The sequence below is a fragment of the Schistocerca cancellata genome, chromosome 6 (genome assembly GCF_023864275.1).
Source record: "Schistocerca cancellata isolate TAMUIC-IGC-003103 chromosome 6, iqSchCanc2.1, whole genome shotgun sequence".
Classification (NCBI taxonomy): Eukaryota; Metazoa; Arthropoda; class Insecta; order Orthoptera; family Acrididae; genus Schistocerca; species Schistocerca cancellata.
The window spans coordinates 249,915,703-249,939,235 of record NC_064631.1 but is presented as its reverse complement, the minus strand read 5'-3'; the positions used below and the strand labels follow the sequence as shown (position 1 = coordinate 249,939,235).

The following is a 23,533-nucleotide window of genomic DNA, read 5'->3' as shown; positions in this document are numbered from 1 at the left end:
ACTGGGCAGGCAACCTCAGAAGCCCCACGTTAAGAGAGTATAGAGAATACCAGACCTCCAGCAGGTGTCATAGGCTTTTCCAAATCAAAAAAACATGGTCAGTCTGCTATTTCCACAGAAAACCATTCATGACATGAGTTGACAAAGTGACGAGATGGTCAGCTGCAGAATGGCGCACTTGAAATCCTCACTGTGCTGTGGTTAGTAGATTGCAAGATTTGAGTCACCATAGCAGCCAGGCATGACTCATACTTTCCATCATCTTGGCAAACACAGCTGGTGAGAGAAATGGGGCAGTAGCTAGAAGGAAGACGTTTGTCCTTACCGGGCTTACGCATGGGTATGAAGGTGATGCCAGCATCTATCTGAATATGAACACTATCTGGCCCTGGGGCAGAAGATCAGGGTGAAGTGAGAGCATGATCTAGCCCCCACATAGTAAATGTGGTATTGTGGCATTCACGATTATGAGAGGAGAAGGGTATCACACGAACCTCCTCCACTCATTTCCACTGGAGGAAGGCAGGGTGGTACTGGGTGGAGCTTGAAAATGCCACAAAATAGTGGCCCAAGGTATTGGAGATAGCAATAGGATCCATAATGACAACATCTGATACAGTCTAGCTGGAAACTGGGGAATGAACCTAGGTCCAGAGAGCCGTCGTAGGTTGGCCCACATAACGGCAGAGGGAATGGAACTATTGAGAGAACCAGTAAATTATATCCAGCTAGCTTTTATTTGCTATCCTGAAGAATGCAACGACACTGTGCACACAGCTGTTCATAATGAATGCAGTTTTGCAATTGTAGGATGACGGTTAAAATCGTGGAGAGCATGTCACCCCTCACGAATTGCGTTGCAGTACACAGCAGTCCACCAAGGGACCAGGGCATGGTACAGTAAACATGAAGTACGAGAAATGGAATGTTTTGCGGCAGCAAATGTAACGTTTGTAAGATATTCTACCTAATCATCACAACTGAAGAAATGGTGTTCGTCGAAGGTGACCAGGGAGGCGTAGAGCCTCCAGTCGGCCTTAAAAGCTGCCAATTGGGTTTAAATGCAGGTCGGGTACGAGTAAGCAAAAATTGAGAGCACATAGGAAATGGTCACTCAATTTTGTGTCAGAAAGAAAGGACCACTCGAGATGACGGGCGAGCTGGGCAGTGCAGAACAAGAGGTGCAAATGGGAATAGTTGTGAGGAGTCTGAAAGGAACGTGGCTGCTTCAATGTTAAAACAGATGAAGTTGACTTGATTGAAAATGTCAGCCAAGAGGGAAACACTCAGACAAGTTCTCGAAGACCCACAAAGGGGAATGGAAAGGAGGGAATAAACAAAGGGCAGTGACAATGACAGTTGCCAGAGCGCCAAACTTTGAAGACTCACTGCTACAGAGAGCAGAGGCTGGAGAACCCTGTTTCATGAAATCTATGGAGATGTCAGCATTCTCCCTGGGTCAGACTGCGACTTCCAGTACAGAAAAATGATAAGCAGTGCACATCAGTGAAATGGAAGTCAGCTGAGTGAGGGTATCACGTGGCGATGCTACATGAGAGGATCTCCTACACGGGGTGGAGAAGACTGTTTGCCTTTGATCAATTTCTTAAAAGCCTTTATCATTGGCAGACGAAGTCTTAAATGTTTGTTGGCTGGAGGGACAGAAAAAGTCTTCGCGCGAGTATTTCTTCTGTCTTTTCTGGACTGCCAGTTATGTAGCAGGTGATTTTGCCACTGGAGGTGAAAATTTGGGGGCTTGCTGCATAGCTGGAGGAGAAAGAGATGGGGATACTACCATGACACAGGGCAATTTTACAGTTGCTGTGCTGTTGAGGCCGCAAGCATGCATGGCCATGTCCTTAATGTAGCAAGGTGTAGCAAGAATGGTACTGTTAACTGGCAGATGGTAAAACGCAGGGCTTCCGACCAGCCAACAACTTGAGAGTTGGACAGTCCGCTCATCGAGACACACAGGACATTTTTGGCATGACACTGCATGGTCGCCATTGCAATTGATGTAGTGGTGAGGAGGTGGGCAATCGCCTTTGTAAGCATCCCTACCAAAAGTAACACATTTGGCCGTGGTTTTACACGACATGCAAGTTTGGTTGTAACATTCACACTGGTAGCAGCGCATCAGGTTCGGAATGTATGGTCAGACTGATGACTTCATAACCTGCATTGATCTTTGATTGAAGCACCACTTTATCAGATGTGAGGAAAAGAGTGCGTTTAGGTACTACGGTTGTATCGACCTTTTTCGTGACCCAATGGACTGCAGTGATGCCCTGATCAGAGAAGTAAGTTTGGATTTCTCCATCAGTCAGATCATCGAGAAGCCGAGTGTAAATAACACCATGCAAAGAATTCTGTGTTCAATGGGCCTCGACACGAACACAATAGCTGTGGAGGAGCAAAGCTGCAAGCAGTAGTTGTGCTTGAGAATCACAATTAGTTTCCATAAGCAAAGTGCCATTATGTAAACAGGAACAGGATTTCACAGTCACAGGGCCAGCAATTGCATCAACACCTTTCTGTATAATAAACAGATTAACTGTAGCAAAGGACTGACCTGCATCGATATCAGATACAACAAGGAACCGAGGTGCAGCTGGAAGAGTGTCAGAATCTTCGATCTCATTCCATGCTGACTGAGATAGTAATTGGCTCATTGCCAGAAAGTCCCCCCATAATTGCCAGCATCTCCGATGTTGCACTTCCCAAACTCCTGATGGAGGGACTAATTGGAAATCTGGGAAGGTAACACCTCAGGTGCCCCCCCCCCCCTTTCTTAGGCCTGGCCTGTACTAGCTGATACGTGTGAACCCTAGCTGTCGACTCAGGGTTGGGTATTACACGTTACCCAGTCACCTGTTACGCGGGGCATGTGTGGACTGGCCTCCAGGTGTGCACAAGGAGGAAGAAGAAACAAAGAGGAACCTCAAATGTCGAAGCGGAGGAAGGATAGGATAGCCTGACATCAGAACAGCCGCTCCGCTGGTTTTTCTTTCTTTCTTTCTTCGTTCTCTAAGAAGAAAGAAAGAAAGGAAAACCAGCGAAGCGGCTGTTCTGATGTCAGGCTACAGAAAATTAAGAACACATCCCCTCCCCCCAAAAAAAAAAATCCCAACCAGACATGTTCGCCGAAGGAGGGGAAAAAAATAGGAGGAGGATAGACATGCAGCATGGAAGGGAAAAGGTGCTGCAAAGGCTGGAGGCCCATGGTAGCCAAGCATGAACTTGCCAAAGGGTAGTGCACCTGCTGGGGGAACTGTTCCTATGCCGGGCTACTGAAACTTCAGAACGCATTCCCGAAAATTTTGGTATTTTTGATGACAGTTGTCTAAGTGTAGATACTGTTTGTGGTTGGTAGGTTTAATGTGGACAGAGATGAGGGGTTTAATGTGGCCAGAGATGAGGATGCAGCCCTCAGAGAGTAGGCAGCCAATATCCAGGAAGGTGGAATGTTAGGTCAAGGGAACCATGTGAAGCTGACGGGAGAAACATGTTAAGGTTGTGAAGGACTAATGGTTTAGGCAACATTTAAGAAACAGGCTGTGCAGCTGGGTTTTAGTCAGGGAAGGTGATACATTTCTGAACTGGTGCAAAAAGATGGAGCACAGGTCCATTGAGGCAAAAAATGCAAAAGTGCATGAAACCCTGTAAAAATACACATAAATATGTTAAAAACCATACAGAAATGAGGGAGAAAAGGAACAGATGATTTATGGCAGTATGGGTGTGTTGGGATAAGTGAAGGGAGGGGGAGGGGTATCAGTTAGGTCCAGGATGATCACAAGTTCGTGTGGAGAATGAAATGTTAATATACGTAAGAATGAGACAGGAAGTGAGGTTGAAATAAATAAATAAAATTACAGGTGGAAAGAAGTTGGGGCATCAGATGTTGCATCAACAAGCCACGCGGTTATGTAGCTGTGTACTGTGTTTGGACAAGATCATTGATACAGTTTGGTTCAGAAGTGTTTGCAGTTTGGAAGGCGGTGAGTAAACACAGGAAAGAAGAGAAAGAACGGACACTGAGAAGAGCAATGCTGTAGAGAATAGTAACAAAGGAAAACAGTACAGTGTTGTAGAATTGACGAAAAGCCGTTAGGCAAAATCAAACAATGGAAACTCCAGGTTGAAATATCAAGAATATAAGGAAGACGGATATTGCTACTTATTCTAAAGATGACACTTTAAGCTGCAGACAAGCACACCAAAAAGACCCTTACACATTAGGTTTTAGCCAAAGCCTTCATCATCAGAAAAGGAAGCGCACACAAATTCATTGACGGCCAGCTCCAGCAGTCCGGACTGGAATGCAACTGCCATGTAGAGCAAAAGCAGCAAATCTTGATGGGATGGGGAAGGAGAAGGGACAGCAAGATACAGTTAGGGGGGGGGGGGGGGGGGAAGAGTGCTGTCTGGTCAACCTATCCCTAGACACTAAATGTTAATGAAATTTCTTTTGTGCAGAATGGAAAGTGAAAAACTGCCTACAAACATACCAAATTTATCAAGATATGAAGAATGGTATACTTTTATCAGTGAATTGACAAAGGAAGTACATGATCTCCAGTACATGCAGGCAGTCCTGCTATTAGGTCCACATATACGCTGCAGTGCAGCTACTTATCACAGAAAAACAACAATGGAGATATGGGATGCTTTTTTCAAATTTATTCTCTTTCTTTCTCCTAAAGTATAGAATTATCATCTTTGAAGAATCTTCCTGGAATGTATGAAAGTAATTCAAACTACATATTTCAGAACAACAAAGAATGATGACATGGCAACTGATTACATAATATTCAAGTCTGGTAACATACTTACACATTTCAAAGAAAAGTATTTATTGAATAGAAAATGGTTTTATTTTACATAATATTAACACATCAATACTTGCACAGTATCCACATAGTCAAAAGTAATTTCCACTATGGTGTTCCTTGATATCTATAGCTGTTCCATGACTTCAGTGCACATTACATAAAATCATCAGAATCATTTCCATCATCATATTTATTTGATGTCATATTCTCAGGTTTCATTAAGTTACTGTAACTCCTAAAAAATAAGAAAATATTCAATTAATATGAAGGAAAGACAGAAATTAAAGAAGTTTATGAACAAACTATTGCTAATGATATAGCGATAGAAATAAATAAAAAATAAATAGGTGCTACAAAACACACTATATGCAGGGTGGGATATAAATCAGTTGTCTCCGTCACCACATGGAGATTCATAGGATCCCAGTAGACACAGTCATGTCTGTTCACTCAGCCAGGCACCTAAAAAATCGCTTTATAACCCCAAATAATGCTTCTGCACCACTTGGAGTCAGCATATTGTCAGATTGTGTATAACTCACAGAATTCCATACACTTACCCAGATCATTTTCTACAGGCCTTGAAACAAATACATGGTTTTCTGTAGTTACATTCCTATTCATTGTTTCTCAGATAAAAACAGACAATATAACCTCAAACTGCTAATGTCAACTGACTTATGGGTACTATGCACTAAGTCTAGTTTCCAACACTATTTGGGCAAAACAGAGTCTAAGGATTGCTAGTGACAATGAATTATGGCCCACCACATATATTAAAAAGAGAGGACAATAAATAAATAGCCAAAGAAGAAGAGATATAAGAACTAAATGATTAGATATGTAAAGCCAGACAGTCTCAAACAAGGTAGTTGACTCTCCACTCAGATCAGCGAGATATTTGAGGAGAATATGCCAGAATGTACATCACAAATATCCTCCTATGATGTAGAACACATCTAAACTTGCTGCTCCTCGTTTGGAGGGTGACAAAACAGATGCAAAAAATGAGCACTAAATAGGTACTGGAAAATTCTAACAGGTTTAAAGCTTAAATTGTGTCATTCTTTCTTTTTGGCAAAACAAAAAGAAATTAAAAATGAACATAGTCCTCAAGGAAGTCTAAGCCCAGTAAGAGAAACAAAAGGAATGATGTCTATTATATCAAATAAAAATATGAATATAATAGAGGGAAACATTCCACGTGGGAAAAATATATCTAAAAACAAAGATGATGAGACTTACCAAACAAAAGCGCTGGCAGGTCGATAGACACACAAACATACACACAAAATTCAAGCTTTCGCAACAAACAGTTGCTTCGTCAGGAAAGAGGGAAGGAGAGGGAAAGACGAAAGGATGTGGGTTTTAAGGGAGAGGGTAAGGGGTCATTCCAATCCCGGGAGCGGAAAGACTTACCTTAGGGGGAAAAAGGACAGGTATACACTCGCACACACACACATATCCATCCGCACATACACAGACATACTCAGAAGCAGTATGCACCATACTGCATATCATCCTCTTGATCTTTTCCCAAGTCTTTTCTGGACTCCTTAGTGGCCAACTGCGTTGCATACTCTGCTTTATCAATGCGAACCTTGTCCATCCGTTCAAGTTCTCTGATGCAGTTTGTTCCAGGATTAATTCCCATACGTTGTAGCACTTTTAACCTACCAAAAACCTCCCCCCCTCCCTCCCACTTTAGTGTCTTCATTCCAACAAAAACATTTTTTGGTAAGATAATCAATATATATAAGATTATTGAATGACTCCTTGGGGTTTTGAGTCTGACCATGCAGACACTTCTTCAGTAATTCAGGATTTGCCAGGTCTCTAAAATAGATTTTATGATAATCATGATTGCCTCTGGGATGGAATGTTTATGGCTGTATGAACTGTTTGAGTACTGGGCATTGCAGTACTTGCACAATGAATCAGGTCCAGGAGGGCAAAGGTGCTGCACTGGTTTTTCATCAGTTGACAGTCTGTGGAAGAATATAGGTGATCTAAATGACTAATGGAAAATCTCATATAAAAATGTGAAACAAATACTAACAAAGGGGCTGGCCAGTACTTACCTCAGCTCAGTACAGCCGATAGATACACATAAAACAGAAATGAAAATTTACGTTCCTAGCTTTCGGAACAAATGTTCCTTCATCGGGGAGGAGAGAGGGGATAGAAAGGGAAGAAGGGAAAGGAGATTCAGTTACTCACAACCCAGGTTATGAAGCAACAGGGAAAGGAAAATAGGGAGGGTAGCAAGGATGGTGGCATGGTTGTCAGAGGGAAGCCAAAGAAATTCTACTGTAAGTACTTCAAACCAAAAGAGGATGTATACAGAAGTAAAGAGGTATATAGTATAAAGGTAAACACAACTATGTAGGATGAAAAGATGAGTGAATGGCTAAGAGGAAAGAGAAAGAGGAGAAGACTGAAGAGTGAATGGGAGTGAGGTTGTTTAACATAGGTTCAGTCCAGGGGGATGGCGGGATGAAAGGATGCGTTGGAGTGCAAGTTCCCATCTCCGCAGTTCAGAGGGACTGGTGTTGGGTGGGAGAAGCCAAATGGCACATACGGTGTAGCAGGTTCCTAGGTGCCTAGAATTATGCTGGAGGGCATGATCCGCTACTCGGTATTGCGCATCTCCTAGGCAGACAGTTCGTCTGTGTCCGTTCATGCGCTCAGCCAGTTTAGTTGTTGTCATGCCGATGTAAAAGGCTATGCAGTGCAGGCATGTCAGTTGATAAATGACATGTGTAGTTTCACACGTAGCCCTGCCTTGAATTGTGTATGTTTTACCAGTAGCGGGGCTGGAGTAGGTGGTTGTGGGGGGATGCATGGGGCAGGTTTTGCAGTGGGGTCGGTTACAGGGGTAGGAACCGCTGGGTAGAGAAGGTAGTCTGGGAATATTGTAGGGTTCAACAAGGATGTTACGGAGGTTAGGGGGGCGACGAAAGGCAACTCTGGGTGGTGTGGAGAGAATTTTGTCAAGGGATGATCTCATTTCAGGGGTTGACTTGAGAAAGTCATATCCCTGGCGGAGTAATTTGTTGATGTTTTCGAGGCCAGGATAATATTGGGTGACAAGGGGGATGCTTCTGTGTGGTCTGGGGGTAGGAACATTGTTGTTGGACGGGGAGGAATGTATTGCTCGGGAAATCTGTTTGTGGACAAGGTCTGCAGGATAGTTGCGGGAGAGGAAAGCACTGGTCAGGTTATTGGTGTAATTGTTGAGGAATTCGTCACTGGAGCAGATACGTTTGCCACGAATACCTAGGCTGTAGGGAAGGGAGCGTTTGATGTGGAAAGGAAGGCAGCTATCAAAGTGAAGGTACTGTTGTTTGTTTGTGGGTTTGATATGGACAGAGGTGTGGATGTGAGCTTCAACAAGATGAAGGTCAACATCCAGGAAGGTGGCTTGGGTTTTGGAGAAGGACCAGGTGAAATTCAGATTCGAAAAGGAGTTGAGGTTATGGAGGAAATTAAGGAGTGTTTCTTCACCATGTGTCCAGACCACAAAGATGTCATCTATAAACCTATACCAGGCCAGGGGAAGCAGCTGTTGGGTCTTCAGGAAAGCCTCCTCCATGCGGCCCATGAAGAGCTTGGCATAGGACGGAGCCATCCTGGTTCCCATGGCTGTTCCCCTGATTTGTTTGTAGGTCTGGCCTTCAAAAGTGAAGTAATTATGGGTGAGGATGAAGTTGGTAAGTGTGATAAGGAACGGGGTTTTTGGAAGATCTTCGGGTGAGCGTTGAGAGAGGTAGTACTCAAGGGCAGAGAGACCATGGGTATGTGGGATGTTTGTGTAAAGGGATGTAGCATCTATGGTGACAAGAAAGGTTTCAGGTGGGAGAGGAGTGGGAATGGATTTGAGGCGTTCTAGGAAGTGGTTTGTGTCTTTGATGTAGGATGGGAGTCTGCGGGCGATAGGTAGAGAGTTGACGCAGTCCTTCTGCCACATACTCCACACGGTCAAGTACGACAGTTGTGGAGCCTTTATCCGCCGGGAGGACGACAATAGAGCGGTCTATTTTCAGCTCCTTAATGGCACGGGATTCAGCTGGGGTGATGTTGGGGGTTGTCGGGATGTTCTTCAAGAAGGACTGGGAGGCAACACTGGATGTGAGGAATTCCTGAAATGTCTGCAAGGGATGGTTCTGGGGGAGGGGAGGAGGATCCCTTGAGAAGGCAGTCGGAACTGTTCTGGACAGGGTTCAACACTGGGTCTAGTATTTGGGGGCTGTGTTTGGGTAGTGAAGTGATATTTCCAGTTGAGGTTCTGGGTGAATGAGAGGAGATCTTTAACCAGGGCAGTGTGGTTGAATTTAGGTGTGGGGCTAAAGGTTACGCCTTTTGATAGAACAGATGTCTCTGGAGGAGTTTTTTCAGGTGGTGTGTGGCATGGAACTCAAGTTTGCAGCTGGCTTCTAGGATGATGTTCCTGAGTGTGTTCTCCAAGCAAGGGTTTGAGAGGTGGAGGACTTTGAAGAGAGATAGGAGCTGTTGGTAGTGGTGGTTACATGAAGTAGTGTAGAGATTCAGGACAAGTTGGGTAAGGGCTAAGGACTGAAGGTTCTGGAAGTCCAGGAGAGACTGGTGGAAGGAGGAATTGCACCCGGAGATGGGAACTTTTAAGGTAAGCCCTTCAGGGGTAATTCCAAAGGTTAAGCAGGACTGGAGGTAAAGTATGTGGGATTGCAGTTTGGCTACGGTGAATGCATGTTTCCGGAATGAATGTAAATAATGTATTATATAATAAATATAAATAAATATTTTCGTCACCAACTGTGCTAGTTTCATCTTCCTCCTATTATCTTGTTCCGTTTATAGTCCTCTTCTCTTTTTTTATTTATTGATTTATTTATTCAACATTCCATAGTTTTAACGTTCATTACTCGCTGTTTCCCAGCCAACAATCACTAATACTAGTGTTTGTTTCACATCTTTATATGAGATTTTCCATTAATCATTTAGATCAGCTATATGGTCCACATCCTTCATTGTTTTGTCCCTTTTGTTAGCTATCACTTACGTCTGTCGTCTTAACACTTTCTCTTCTTCAGTGTTTTATATATACATAAATAAATATTTTCGTCACCAACTGTGCTAGTTTCATCTTCCTCCTATTATCTTGTTCCGTTTATAGTCCTCTTCTCTTTTTTATTTATTGATTTATTTATTCAACATTCCATAGTTTTAACGTTCGTTATTCGCTGTTTCCCAGCCAATAATCTCTTCCACACCTACCAGTATCATCCATTTCCGTCGATTACTTGTTGCTGGCGATATTTTTGTGCCATTGGCTATCTTTCTCTGCCACAAGAAAATTTTTTTGTGACATTTATGCGCCACCCGCGATCTTTTTTGCAGCACACGCGATCGCTTTTGCGGCACGCGCGATCGCTTTAGCGGCACGCGCGATCGCTTTTGCGGCACGCGCGATCGCTTTTGCGGCACGCGCGATCGCTTTTGCGGCACGCGTGATCGCTTTTGCGGCACGCGCGATCTTTTTCGCCACTCGCTATTTCTGTTTTTGAGCAACGTGTGTTCTTTTCCCCTGATCTGGACATACTTGCTTGGTCTGGTCAACTTTTTCCGTATTTTTCTTATTTAGTGGTCTTCCTTTGGTATTGAACATTACCAACACAATTTCTTTCCTTCTCGTCCTTCTCTCCATGTTTTATTCCTTCTTATGATTACTATTTCAACTTTAGTTATTTAATTTCCCTGCCCACCGGTTACCCACTATGTACCCTAATCCTATACCACATTATTTACATTCATTCCGGAAACATGCATTCACCGTAGCCAAACTGCAATCCCACATACTTTACCTCCGGTCCTGCTTAACGTTTGGAATTACCCCTAAAGGGCTTACCTTAAAAGTTCCCATCTCCGGGTGCAATTCCTCCTTCCACCAGTCTCTCCTGGACTTCCAGAACCTTCAATCCTTAATCCCTTACCCAACTTGTCCTGAATCTCTACACTACTTCATGTAACCACCACTCCCAACAGCTCCTATCTCTCTTCAAAGTCCTCCACCTCTCAAACCCTTGCTTGGAGAACACACTCAGGAACATCATCCTAGAAGCCAGCTGCAAACTTGAGTTCCATGCCACACACCACGTGAAAAAACTATCCACAGTGCTAGTGCAACACCTAAGAAGTGGGGTCCCTCTCCCTATCCCTCACAAACACCAACCACAACAGAACCTTCAACAAACCCCCCTCATAGCTAACAAACCTAGCCTAGCCACCCTACTCAATCTCCCCATCCCAGCACATACCCCACACAGACCAAATCTCAACTATAACCACAGTCAAATGCCACATATCACCAGTCCCAATTCAGTCCTAAACCTCTCATCCAGATCCCTCTCTCCTCCAGAGACATCTGTTCTATCAAAAGGCGTAACCTTTAGCCCCACACCTAAATTCAACCACACTGCCCTGGTTAAAGATCTCCTCTCATTCACCCGGAACCTCAACTGGAAATATCACTTCACTACCCAGACACAGCCCCCAAATACTAGACCCAGTGTTGAACCCTGTCTACAACAGTTCCGACTCCCTTCTCAAAGGGATCCTCCTCCCCTCCCCCAAAACCATCCCTTGCAGACATTTCAGGAATTCCTCACATCCAGTGTTGCCTCCCAGTCCTTCTTGAAGAACATCCCGACAACCCCCAACATCACCCCAGCTGAATCCCGTGCCATTAAGGAGCTGAAAATAGACCGCTCTATTGTCATCCTCCCGGCGGATAAAGGCTCCACAACTGTCGTACTTGACCGTGTGGAGTATGTGGCAGAAGGACTGCGTCAACTCTCTGACACCTCAACCTACAAAGCTGTTACACAGGACCCCATTCCCTCCATCCAGACTGAGCTGCAAAAAATCCTAAAAATCCAAGGTCCCTCACAAGGCCTCACAACGGCTTCCATAGACTTACTCACTCCACCTGAGCCACGTACCCCTACCTTCTACCTATTACCCATAATCCACAAAGAGAACCGTCCTGGCCGTCCCATTGTAGCAGGCTTTAAAGCCCCAACCGAACGTATCTCAGCTCTGGTAGAACAGCACCTACAACCTATCGCCCGCAGACTCCCATCCTACATCAAAGACACAAACCACTTCCTAGAACGCCTCAAATCCATTCCCACTCCTCTCCCACCTGAAACCTTTCTTGTCACCATAGATGCTACATCCCTTTACACAAACATCCCACATACCCATGGTCTCTCTGCCCTTGAGTACTACCTCTCCCAACGCTCACCCGAAGATCTTCCAAAAACCCCGTTCCTTATCACACTTACCAACTTCATCCTCACCCATAATTACTTCACTTTTGAAGGCCAGACCTACAAACAAATCAGGGGAACAGCCATGGGAACCAGGATGGCTCCGTCCTATGCCAAGCTCTTCATGGGCCGCATGGAGGAGGCTTTCCTGAAGACCCTAACAGCTGCTTCCCCTGGCCTGGTATAGGTTTATAGATGACATCTTTGTGGTCTGGACACATGGTGAAGAAACACTCCTTAATTTCCTCCATAACCTCAACTCCTTTTCGAATCTGAATTTCACCTGGTCCTTCTCCAAAACCCAAGCCACCCTCCTGGATGTTGACCTTCATCTTGTTGAAGCTCACATCCACACCTCTGTCCATATCAAACCCACAAACAAACAGGTACCTTCACTTTGATAGCTGCCATCCTTTCCACATCAAACGCTCCCTTCCCTACAGCCTAGGTATTCGTGGCAAACGTATCTGCTCCAGTGACGAATTCCTCAACAATTACACCAATAACCTGACCAGTGCTTTCCTCTCCCGCAACTATCCTGCAGACCTTGTCCACAAACAGATTTCCCGAGCAATACATTCCTCCCCGTCCAACAACAATGTTCCTACCCCCAGACCACACAGAAGCATCCCCCTTGTCACCCAATATTATCCTGGCCTCGAAAACATCAACAAATTACTCCGCCAGGGATATGACTTTCTCAAGTCAATCCCTGAAATGAGATCATCCCTTGACAAAATTCTCTGCCCCATGCATCTCCCCACAACCACCTACTCCAGCCCCGCTACTGGTAAAACATACACAATTCAAGGCAGGGCTACGTGTGAAACTACACATGTCATTTATCAACTGACATGCCTGCACTGCACAGCCTTTTACATCGGCATGACAACAACTAAACTGGCTGAGCGCATGAACGGACACAGACGAACTGTCCGCCTAGGAGATGCCCAATACCCAGTAGCGGAGCATGCCCTCCAGCATAATTCTAGGCACCTAGGAACCTGCTACACCGTATGTGCCATTTGGCTTCTCCCACCCAACACCAGTCCCTCTGAACTGCGGAGATGGGAACTTGCACTCCAACACATCCTTTCATCCCGCCATCCCCCTGGACTGAACCTAAGTTAAACAACCTCACTCCCATTCACTCTTCAGTCTTCTCCTCTTTCTCTTTCCTCTTAGCCATTCACTCATCTTTTCATCCTACATAGTTGTGTTTGCCTTTATACTATATACCTCTTTACTTCTGTATGCATCCTCTTTTGGTTTGAAGCTGGCACAGTACTTACAGTAAAATATCTTTCGCTTCCCTCTGACAACCATGCCTCCATCCTTGCTACCCTCCCTATTTTCCTTTCCCTGTTGCTTCATAACCTGGGCTGTGAGTAACTGAATCTCCTTTCCCTTCTTCCCTTTCTTTCCCCTCTCTCCTCCCCGATGAAGGAACATTTGTTCCGAAAGCTAGGAACGTAAATTTCCAGTTCTGTTTTATGTGTATCTATCGGCTGTACTGAGCTGAGGTAAGTACTGGCCAGCCCCTTTGTTAGTATTTGTTTCACAGCCTGTGGAAGAAGTTAGTCCATACTACCTGCTTCATTTTCAACAAATCCTCAGTATTATTTCTAATGTCCAGCTCATAATACTGCTGTAGTTCAGCAATCATTTTGACTGTCAGCCAGCCTCTTATGGTTTTACCATCAGAAAGTTTCTTGTCTCTCAAGCTTTGTTTCAACTTCCTCAACCTGGTGCCCATCCTCTTCTGGACATGACCAACACATTCCAGTTTTGTGACAATCTTCTCACCACAAGGGTGAGCGGCTACTACACTGTTATATGCTTTTGAGTCTCCCATCACCTAAGAACTTAGCGTAACACATTCCCCTTTCATTTACAGATCGACTAAAAATTTCAATAGCTGCAGAGGCCTCCATACCACTGCTTTGTTCCTTTATAATTTCTGTCATATATGCCCTTCTTCATTCCCCACACATACTACTGTCAATGTGAGTAAGTTAGCACTAGTGAAAATTAGTTGCTTAACAGGTGGTTGGTTTGTGGGGGTTGAACAGACCAGACTACAAAGGCCATCGGTCCCATTTTCCATAACCATGAAACAACCATAAGGAAGAAAAACAAGCAACGGAGGTGACAAGGGACAACACGGAACAGGAAAGACATAGACAAGGACCAGAAAAGATTAATTAAAAACACACAGAATGTTACAGTGATTGGGCAACCATGAAAACAAAAAAAGGGAAAAGCCAACCACCACAGACACACTAAAAACCCCTATCTAAAACTGTAGGCCAAAGGCCAGACTCAACACAAAAAAAAGACACAAACCCTCAGATCGAGTGATAAAAGCCTCTTGCACGAATAAAACTCAAAACAAAGCTTGCCATGGGAGTGTCATCCGTTAAAAGTGGAGCGAGCGTATCAGGCAGCACAAACGTCTGCCTGAGCGCAGTTAAAAGCGGACAGTCCAACAAAATGTGGACAACTGTCAATGCTGAACCATAGCGACAGAGAGGTGGGTACTTGCGGCGCAATAAATAACCATGCGTCATCCACGTGTGGCCAATGCGCAGCCAGCAGAGTACAACAGAGTCCTTGACAGAGACCCATAAGGAGGAGGGCCACACACCGGTAGTCTCCTTGATGATCCGAAATTTGCTGGGTGAAGGCAGGGTGCGCCATTCATCACCCCAGGTACCAAGGACCTTCTGCCGCAAAACTGACTGGAGATAACACTCCGAAAGGCCAATCTCCAGGACCAATACACCGACAACCTATTTGGCCAGCCTGTCAACCTGTTATTAGTCTGGATGCCGAAGTGACTCATGGTCCACATAAAAAACACGGAGAGGTTGCAACGGGCAAGAGTTTGGAGGGACTCCTGGATAGTCATCACCAGATGAGAGCGAGAAAAACACTGCTCGATAGCTCGTAAACTGCTCAGGGAGTCACTACAGATGAGAAAGGACTCACCTGGGCAGGAGTGGACATACTCGAGGACGCGAGAGATGGCTACCAGCTCCACAGTGAAAAAACTGCAGCCATCCAGCAACGAGCGTCATTCAGAGCGATCCCTGAGAGTAAAAGCACAACCAACTCAACCAGCAACCATCAAACTGTCGGTATAGACTTAAGGCGGAGTAACGTGCAAGGACGGGAAGCAAGCAGCGGCAGAGGGCCTCAGGAGGGACGGAGTCTTAAGAACTTCACACCAAATACAGCTGAAGGCATGGACAGGACACACACCATGGGGGTATACAGACATGGGCCCGGAAATGAGGCAGGAGAGGGAAAAACTCAAGCCCAGAGAGAAGAGACCAGACGCAAATCACAATCGGACACCCTAACCGAGGCCGCCGTTCCGGAAGATGGATGACTCAGTTGGGGAACAGGAGAGTTTTTGCGATGCCCGGGCAGCTACAAACATGCGCAGCAAAAGCGGCCAGCAGTCATTGGCGCCGAATCTGCAACGGAGGGCCACCTGCCTACACATGTAGGCTGGCGACAGGGCTCGTGAGCTCCAGTGGCGAGTCGTGAAGTATGGGGTCAACCAACCACAACACTGAAGGCGATGCTGAACCATAAGCCAGGCTCCCATAATCGAGACCGGACTGAATCAACACGTGACACAGTCGGAGAAGGGTAGACCGATTGGCACCCCAGTTGGTGTGACTCAAGCAACGAAGAGCGTTAAGATGGCGCCAGCACGTTTGTTTAAGCTGCCGAATATGAGAGAGCCAAGTCAACCGGGTATCAAAAAGCAAGCCCAAAAACCGATGCATCTCCACAACGGCAAGAGGTTCGCTGTCAAGATAAAGCTGTGGCTCAGGGTGAACAGTGCGACACTGGCAGAAATGCATGACACAAGTCTTGTCGGCCAAGAACTGGGAAGCCACGCGTGACGGCCCAAGACTGCGCCCTGTAGCTGCTGTTCAGCAACCGCAATGCCGGTGGAACTGTAGTACAGGCAAAAGTCATCAGCAGACAAAGAAGCCAATATGGGCATTCCCACAGCTGCAGCTAGTCCATTGGTACTAATTAAAAAGAGGCAGACACTCAAGACAGAGCCTTGCGGGACCCCATTCTCCAGGACTCAGGAGGAACTATGGGAGGGACCAACTTGCAGGTGGAAGGAACGACGTGACAGAAAATTTTGAATAAAAATCGGGAGCAGGCCCCTATGACTCCACCCATGAAGTGTGGTGAGGATGTGATGTCACCAAGTTGTATCGAATGCCTTCCGCATGTCAAAAAAGACGGCAACCAGTTGCTGACGGTGGGCAAATGCCATACTGATGGCGGACTCCAGGCAGACCAAATTATCGGTGGCAGAGCAGCCCTTACAGAACCCACCCTGAGACAGAGCCAGAAGGCCCCAAGACTCAAGTAGCCAACTCAAACTTCAGCTCACCATGTGTTCGAGCAACATGCACAGAATGTTGGTGAGGTTAATGGGGCGGTAGCTGTCCATCTCCAGTGGGTTCTTGTCGGGCTTCAACACTGGTATGACAATGCTTTGCCGCCATTGAGACGGGAACTCACCCTCTACCCAGATATGGTTGAAAAGGCCTAAGAGGTGTCACTGACAATCCACTGAGAGGTGTTTGAGCATCTGATAGTGGATGCGATCTGGCCCGGGAGCCGCATCAGGGCAAGCGGCTAGGGCACCATCCGATATCCCCATCAGTTTGTGGGGGTTGGTCTCCCAAAGGAGGTACCTTGGGAGCACCAGACGAAGCAGCGCCCTCATCACAGACACAGTGGAAGAGCCAGAGCGGCCCCGAGGGCACACTGGAGGCTTAACAACCATAGGGCCAGCCGTCGCCACCGGGAACAATGAAGTCACAGTCGCAGCGTACAATGTAGTCATCTGCACAGAATGAAGTCGTTCGTATTTGCTCTTCATATCCCGATAGGTAAGCCTGTCCAGGGTTTTTATTTCCATGATTCGTCGCTCCTGATGGAGAACAGGGCAGTCGGGCAAGCAAGGGGAGTGGTGCTCCCCACAGTTGACACAAGAGGGAGGAGGCACACACGGAGTGCCTTGTTGCAGAGGACGACTGCAATCCCTGCATGTGGCGCTGGAAGTATAACGAGATGACATGTGACTTAACTTCCAACACTTGAAGCAGCGCATAGGGGGAGGGACGTATAGTTTCGTGTCACAACAATAAACCACGACCTTGAACTTTTCAGGCAACAAGTCACCCTCAAAGGCCAAGATGAAGGCAATGGTATCAATGCTATTGTCTTTGGGTCCCCTATGCATGCACTGGACGAAGCGGACACCCCGTCACTCTAAGGTGGCACGTAGCTCCTCATATGACTGCAAAAGGAGGTCATGATGGAAAATAAGACCCTGGATCAAGTTAAGGCTTTTATGGGGAGTAATCAAGATGGGGATATCACCCAGCTCGTCACAATCAAGCAAAGCCTTTGACTGGGCTGGGGAGTCCACTTGGATCAAAATCATCCCACTGTGTATTTTAGACAACGCCACCACTTCCCCAAACCTATCTTCAAGGTGGTCTACGAAAAACTCGGGCTTTGTTGCCTGAAAGGTCTCTGCATTAGTCCTGCAGCGAACTAGGTACCGAGGCGAATACGGCTCACAAGACTGAGTCACCCTATGGTCCTCCCAAGGTTTGGCCAGGGAGGGGAATGAACGGGAATCGGAGACTGCTGGGGCTGAGTGACCAAAAGCTTGAGCCTATTTAACCCGTTTCATTGTGGGCCATCTGCCCTGATGCCACCCACTTCGATCAGGGGCTCTCCCCATGAGCGCCACCCAGCCGCAGCAAGGGCCACCTGAGGGATGGCCATTGCCGGGAGTCCTGGTGCCCCAGAAAGGATGGGCACCTACTCCTTGGCATAAGCGGGGAGGTCGCAGCTCAGGCATCAGCAGTGCGATCCCTACGATGTCAGGGGACTACCACCAAGAGGGTACTTGACAACCACACGATGACAGACTGGCTACCGCGCTGGATTTCAGGTGCCAAAATGGTCCAGAATTGTCTGAGGCATGAAGGATGGTACGGCGCAGGAGACGAGAAGTAGGCAACCCACAAGACTGAGGGGGCCAAGCCCGCCACATGACAATAAGCAGCCCGCAAAATGGACAAACAAAAAACACCACGTAAAGTGTTATTTGGAACAGCTGACTGCAAAGTGCAGACTGTTCAAACTATTTGGATGATATTGTAGTAGCATTTCGTACACCTGAAGAACATATTGCAAATTTACGTGCTTTGTTTCATGTGATATCTTATGCAGGACTGAAGTGTCGACTGGACAAGTGTGATTTTTTTAAGCCTCAGTTGCAGTGTCTTGGTCACATCATAAACAGTCAAGGTTTACATCCTCTTCAGTCACATTTGCTAGCCATATGTGATTTGCCAGTTCCTCACAATGTTACAGAACTGCAGTCAGTATTAGGAAAAATGAACTACTATATTCAGTTCATACCAAATGCTACACAAATCACAGCTCCATTGCGTCGCAATAATGTTGCCTTTGTTTGGACAGATGAGTGCCAAATAGCTTATTAAAAATTTAAAGATGCATTGCTCAGTGATAGATGCTTAGTTCACTTTGATCCTGACAAACCAATTCTATTAAAGTTGATGCTTCATCTTACAGAATCAGTGCAATGCTTTCGCACACAACTGGTGATGAACACAGACCTATTGCTTTCACATCAAAGTGTTGTCCAAAGCTCAGTGTAACTATTTACAAATTGAGAAAGAGGCTTTGGCTATTGTGTATGGTGTAACTGAATGAATGTCGTGTGACTAGAGCCTCCCGTCGGGTAGACCGTTCGCCGGGTGCAAGTCTTTTGATTTGACGCCACTTCAACAACTTGTGCGTCAATGGGGATGAAATGATGATGATTAGGACAACACAACACCCAGTCCCTGAGTGGAGAAAATCTCTGACCCAGCCAGAAATCGAACCTGGGCCCTTAGGATTGACATTCTGTCGCGCTGACCTCATGGTGTAACTAAATTCCAACGCTATTTGTGTAGCAGGTAATTCTACTTAGTAACGGATCAGAAGCCTTTGTAGTCCTTGTTTCATCTGACGAAACCGGTTCCTATATGAACTGCCCAAAAATTGCAAAGATGAGCTTTGTTGTTGTCTCAATACCAGTAAGAGTTTGTGTATCATCCGACAGCTAAACACGATAATGCGGACGCGCTTTCATGTTTCCCGATTGGCCATGGCAGACTTTGATGCTTCTGCTGCATCTTGTCACATCGATGCTCAGTCGGGATTCTGAACTGCTTCAATCTTTTCCACCTAACTATAAGAAAATCGCACAGGCCACGGAAGCTGATTCTGATTTGAACATTTTGCTCCAGTAAATTCACAAATCTTGGTCTCACTCAGTGAATAGAATAAAGAACCCTGAAGTGGGCCGATACTTTGTATGTCGGCATTGCCTCGCTGTACAGAAAGGTGTGATTCTTGTTCAAAATGACAGAGGCCAGTCACGTGTATCGATCCCTAAAGGTTTGCAAAAAGAAGTGTTGCAGTTGCATCACCAAGGACACTGAGAGATTGTTCGTACAAAACAGTTAGCGCGTCGACACTGTACTTGGCAAGGTATGAATGCCCAAATAGAACAGATGATGTCTCAGTGTCATGCATGTGCAGAAAATCACTCCACTCCGCCATAAAAATTCTCTGCTTGGCCTATGCCACTATCGTCATGGCAACGTGTGCACATAGACTATGCGGGACCTTTTTTGGAACACCTGTTGACTGTGGTTGAGTCATATCACAAGTTTCTGTTTGCTGTGGCAAAGAACTCGACAACATCACATAGCAGAATTCAGATGTTGTCATCAATTTATTGCCTAGCAGGTTTACCTGAAGTAGTAGTGTCAAACAACGGCCCTCAATTCACATCAAATGAGTTTGAAACATTCTGTGAACACAATGGTATTCAGCATCTAACTAGCGCACCGTTCCATCCACAGTCAAACAGCGAAGCGAAACGTTTTGTCAGAACCTTCCAGCAACAGATGGCAAAACTCCACTCTGCACACACCAGGGATCAAGCGTTGCAACTTTTTCTTGCCTCATATTGTTTGCACCCACAAGATGGACCACCATCACTGTTGGAATTGCTTCACAGCTGCCACCACAGGACACTGTTCCACTTGCTCTACCCTCCTCAGCCTCTGGGGCCAAAGGAACGCCACAAGTATCACTTCGTGCCACATGATATTGTCTTTTACAGGGTTTTTAGCGGCAGCAGACGGTGGTCTGGAGGCGAGTTCATCCATCGACAGCAGGAGGGCAAATCAGCAGGTGGGCACAATAGTAATACAACATGGGTAACAGAACATAACAACAACGATGGGGAGGAGTGGATTGGGAGGAGGTGACAGAATGGAGAAAGGGTAGACTGCATGGAAGAGGGTGTGGTTGCAGGACGACTTTAGTAAAGGTGTGAGGCAGGGGGCTAGCAGTGGAAAGAAGGATTACAGGAACAAAGCATGTGCTGTAAGGACAACTTTCATCTATGTAGGTAAGAAAAGCAGGTGTCATGGGAAAGGATCCACACGGCACGGGTTAAGAAGTAGCCATTGAAATCAAGCATGTTGTGCTCAGCAGCATGTTCTGCCATTTGGTAGTCAGCTCTACCAGTTGTACAGGTAGTCTTACCATCATAAAATGCCGTTCATGAATTGCAGCAGAACTAATGTATGACATGACTGCTTTCACAGGTGGCCCTGTATCTGATGGGATAGGATAAGCCTGTGACAGGACTGGATTAGGATGTGCTGGGTGGATGTATCAGACAGGTTTTGCATCTGCATCTTCCACAAAGATATGACTCTTGTGGCAAGGAGTTGGATGGAGGTGTGGCGTAAGTTAGGTAGGCTGAGGAGTACTAATTTGGAAGGAGTGGGAAGGCTTATGGGTGGGATGTTCTTCATTTCTGGGCACAATGATACGACTGTTGAAACACTGGTGAAGGGTACTTCCTGCTTTGTTACGTGCCTCTAGTTGACTCTATCCCTCTACTATTTGACAAAGGGCAGATTTTGATAGAACTGTGACTGGGAATGAGCATCTCTGAAATTATAGAGCTGGTCTGCTGTTTTTGATGTAATCATCAATGGAAAGTGGTTGAAGGATGGTGAAACTGAGATGGTGATAAGGTACTGGACATCCACACCTCACCTCATTACAGAATGTGGAAATAAAGAGGACTGCCCATTCTGTGAAGCAGAACAAGCACTGAACACTGAGTACTGTGCTGAGCCAGACTCAGCTGTTTCACGGCACTGCATTCAGCACAATTTGTTCAGCACAGGGATCTGCAGCGACAACCCTGTGTGTTCCTATGCTGACCCAATGACACTGTCAATTACACAGATGGTTAGCACAGATCACCGAGATAGGACCACGGAACTATGGAAAAGTGTCTCTGGTAGGATGCATCACATTTCTTATTACACCAGGACAATGCTAGGGTCCAGATATGACTCATCCAGGTAGTCAGCTGCTTGAAACATAAATGGCACCATCAAAGCAAGCTGGTGGGAGTAGTATTATGCTACGGGGGACATTCACCTTATCTTCTGTGGGACTTGTGGTAGTAATGAAAGGCAACATCACAGATTACTGCAATATTATTATAGACCACCTGCGCCCTTTCATGCCTGATATCTACTCCGTCTGAAGTGGTACCTTCCAGCAGGATAACTGTTTGAGTCACAAGGCCAGAATCGTACCATAACGGTTTAAGGAGCATGACAATGAACACAAGTTGATGAGTTAACGACCAAATTCAGCTCGTCTGAACATGATGAAACACATTTGGATCACTGTCAGAAGTCAGCTCTGCATTCACAAATCACAGGAATTGTGTGTCCTTTGTGTGTACATTTGGTGCCCTGTACCCCCAGAAAGTTACCACAGACTAGTCAAATCCATGTCACACAGAACTGCTGCTGTATTGTATTTGGAAAGTAGAGCAATATGCTATTAAACAAGCGGTTGTAATGTTTTGACTCAGCAGCGTATATAAACAATATCCTCTCACCAAGCAAATTTACTTTTCGAATTCATTATATACTCTGTCACCCTTCTACTTATTAACAGAATATTTGGTACCTACATTACAAAATATGCCAATTGCAGGATAAAATTTACGTTCTTGCTGTAATATACCTCAGTTCAGCTTCTTCTTTCTTTCTTCTCTCTTCTTCCTTCTCTCTCTCACGTTGCTCTCGAAGTAACCTCTTTTTGTCTTCCCGTTCTTTACGATCCCTTTGTTCACGTTCTGCTTGCAAATCTGGATGCTCTTCACGTTTTGTTTTGTTTAATCGATTCACAATTTCGTTGTTTCGTTTTGCCACTCGAATTTTTCGTACCTGATAAGCAAATAACACAAACAATGTTTTTATAACTCCACAGTCTCCAATAATACAACTGTTCATTACAAATACAAATGGAAAAAGCACTAATGCTAAAATGGAAATAAGTGCTACAAAACTTTTTCTAAGTACTGTAGTCCACAAAACTCTACACTTTGTTTGGACACATGTGCATGGTTCTATTGGAAGAAACATGCTGGTATCTTCTTCCAATATGTGAAATACTTTACCTGAACTGTTACTTCATGGCCTACTATTTAACATGCAATTTGAATCATAGAGTAATATTGCATTTTTCACTGCACAAGATATTGGCATAAGGAAAAAAAGCCAATGGGCTGCCAGGATGAAACTCTCAGTTTCGGTGTCTGATACACAATGTACCATCAAACAAACAATATTCCACTAGTCATGCAAAGGTAATTCAATAACAACATAAAATTAGTGACATTGATTAAATGTGCACAGTTCTATGATAAAGAGTGTTACAACATAAAATAGGTTCAGATTAACTTCTTTCTGTCACTTCCTGCTGTAACTAACAAATTTGTGTGTGTGCTGCTTCATAGTTCACAAGAGAAGTTTACACTTGATTCAGCCACTAGAGGCCACCCAGCCTGCTAAAGACAGCAGCTGCCTGCACAGCCTGCTGGCTGCACCACCTGCTGAAACTAATGAATATATAGGCCAGAGTGCAAGGCTGTGCTGACCACTTGTGTATTGCTAATTGTATTGTATCTTGCCATCCATGTGTATGTACTGTTTGAGCAATAAATTACAGGGTTCTTGGGTTAGATTACCTCCTCAACATCTATGGAACTATTCAGAGTCAACTTGAGAAATAAACTCTGGAAAAATATACAAAATATTCCAATAATCTACAGCCAAAATAATTTTAGTTCATTCCGAAAAGACACTGATGCTTGACTTTCCCAAAGCCACAGTTCCAGATTTCATTTTCCAAGGTCCAAGTGAA

General features: G+C 45.3%; 1 protein-coding gene across 1 annotated transcript in view; it reads right to left on the bottom strand.

The window, feature by feature from the left end:
• Nucleotides 1-4,839: 4,839 nt before the first annotated feature.
• LOC126191545 (coiled-coil domain-containing protein 25) overlaps nt 4,840-23,533 on the bottom strand; it is a 60,259-nt gene continuing 41,565 nt past the window's right edge. The window contains exons 5-6 of the mRNA XM_049932453.1: nt 22,352-22,554; nt 4,840-5,070 (exon numbers count right to left, since the gene is read on the bottom strand). Of these exons, the coding sequence (XP_049788410.1) occupies nt 4,989-5,070; nt 22,352-22,554 (285 nt within the window). The 3' untranslated portion in view covers nt 4,840-4,988. The remainder of the gene's footprint in view (nt 5,071-22,351; nt 22,555-23,533) is intronic.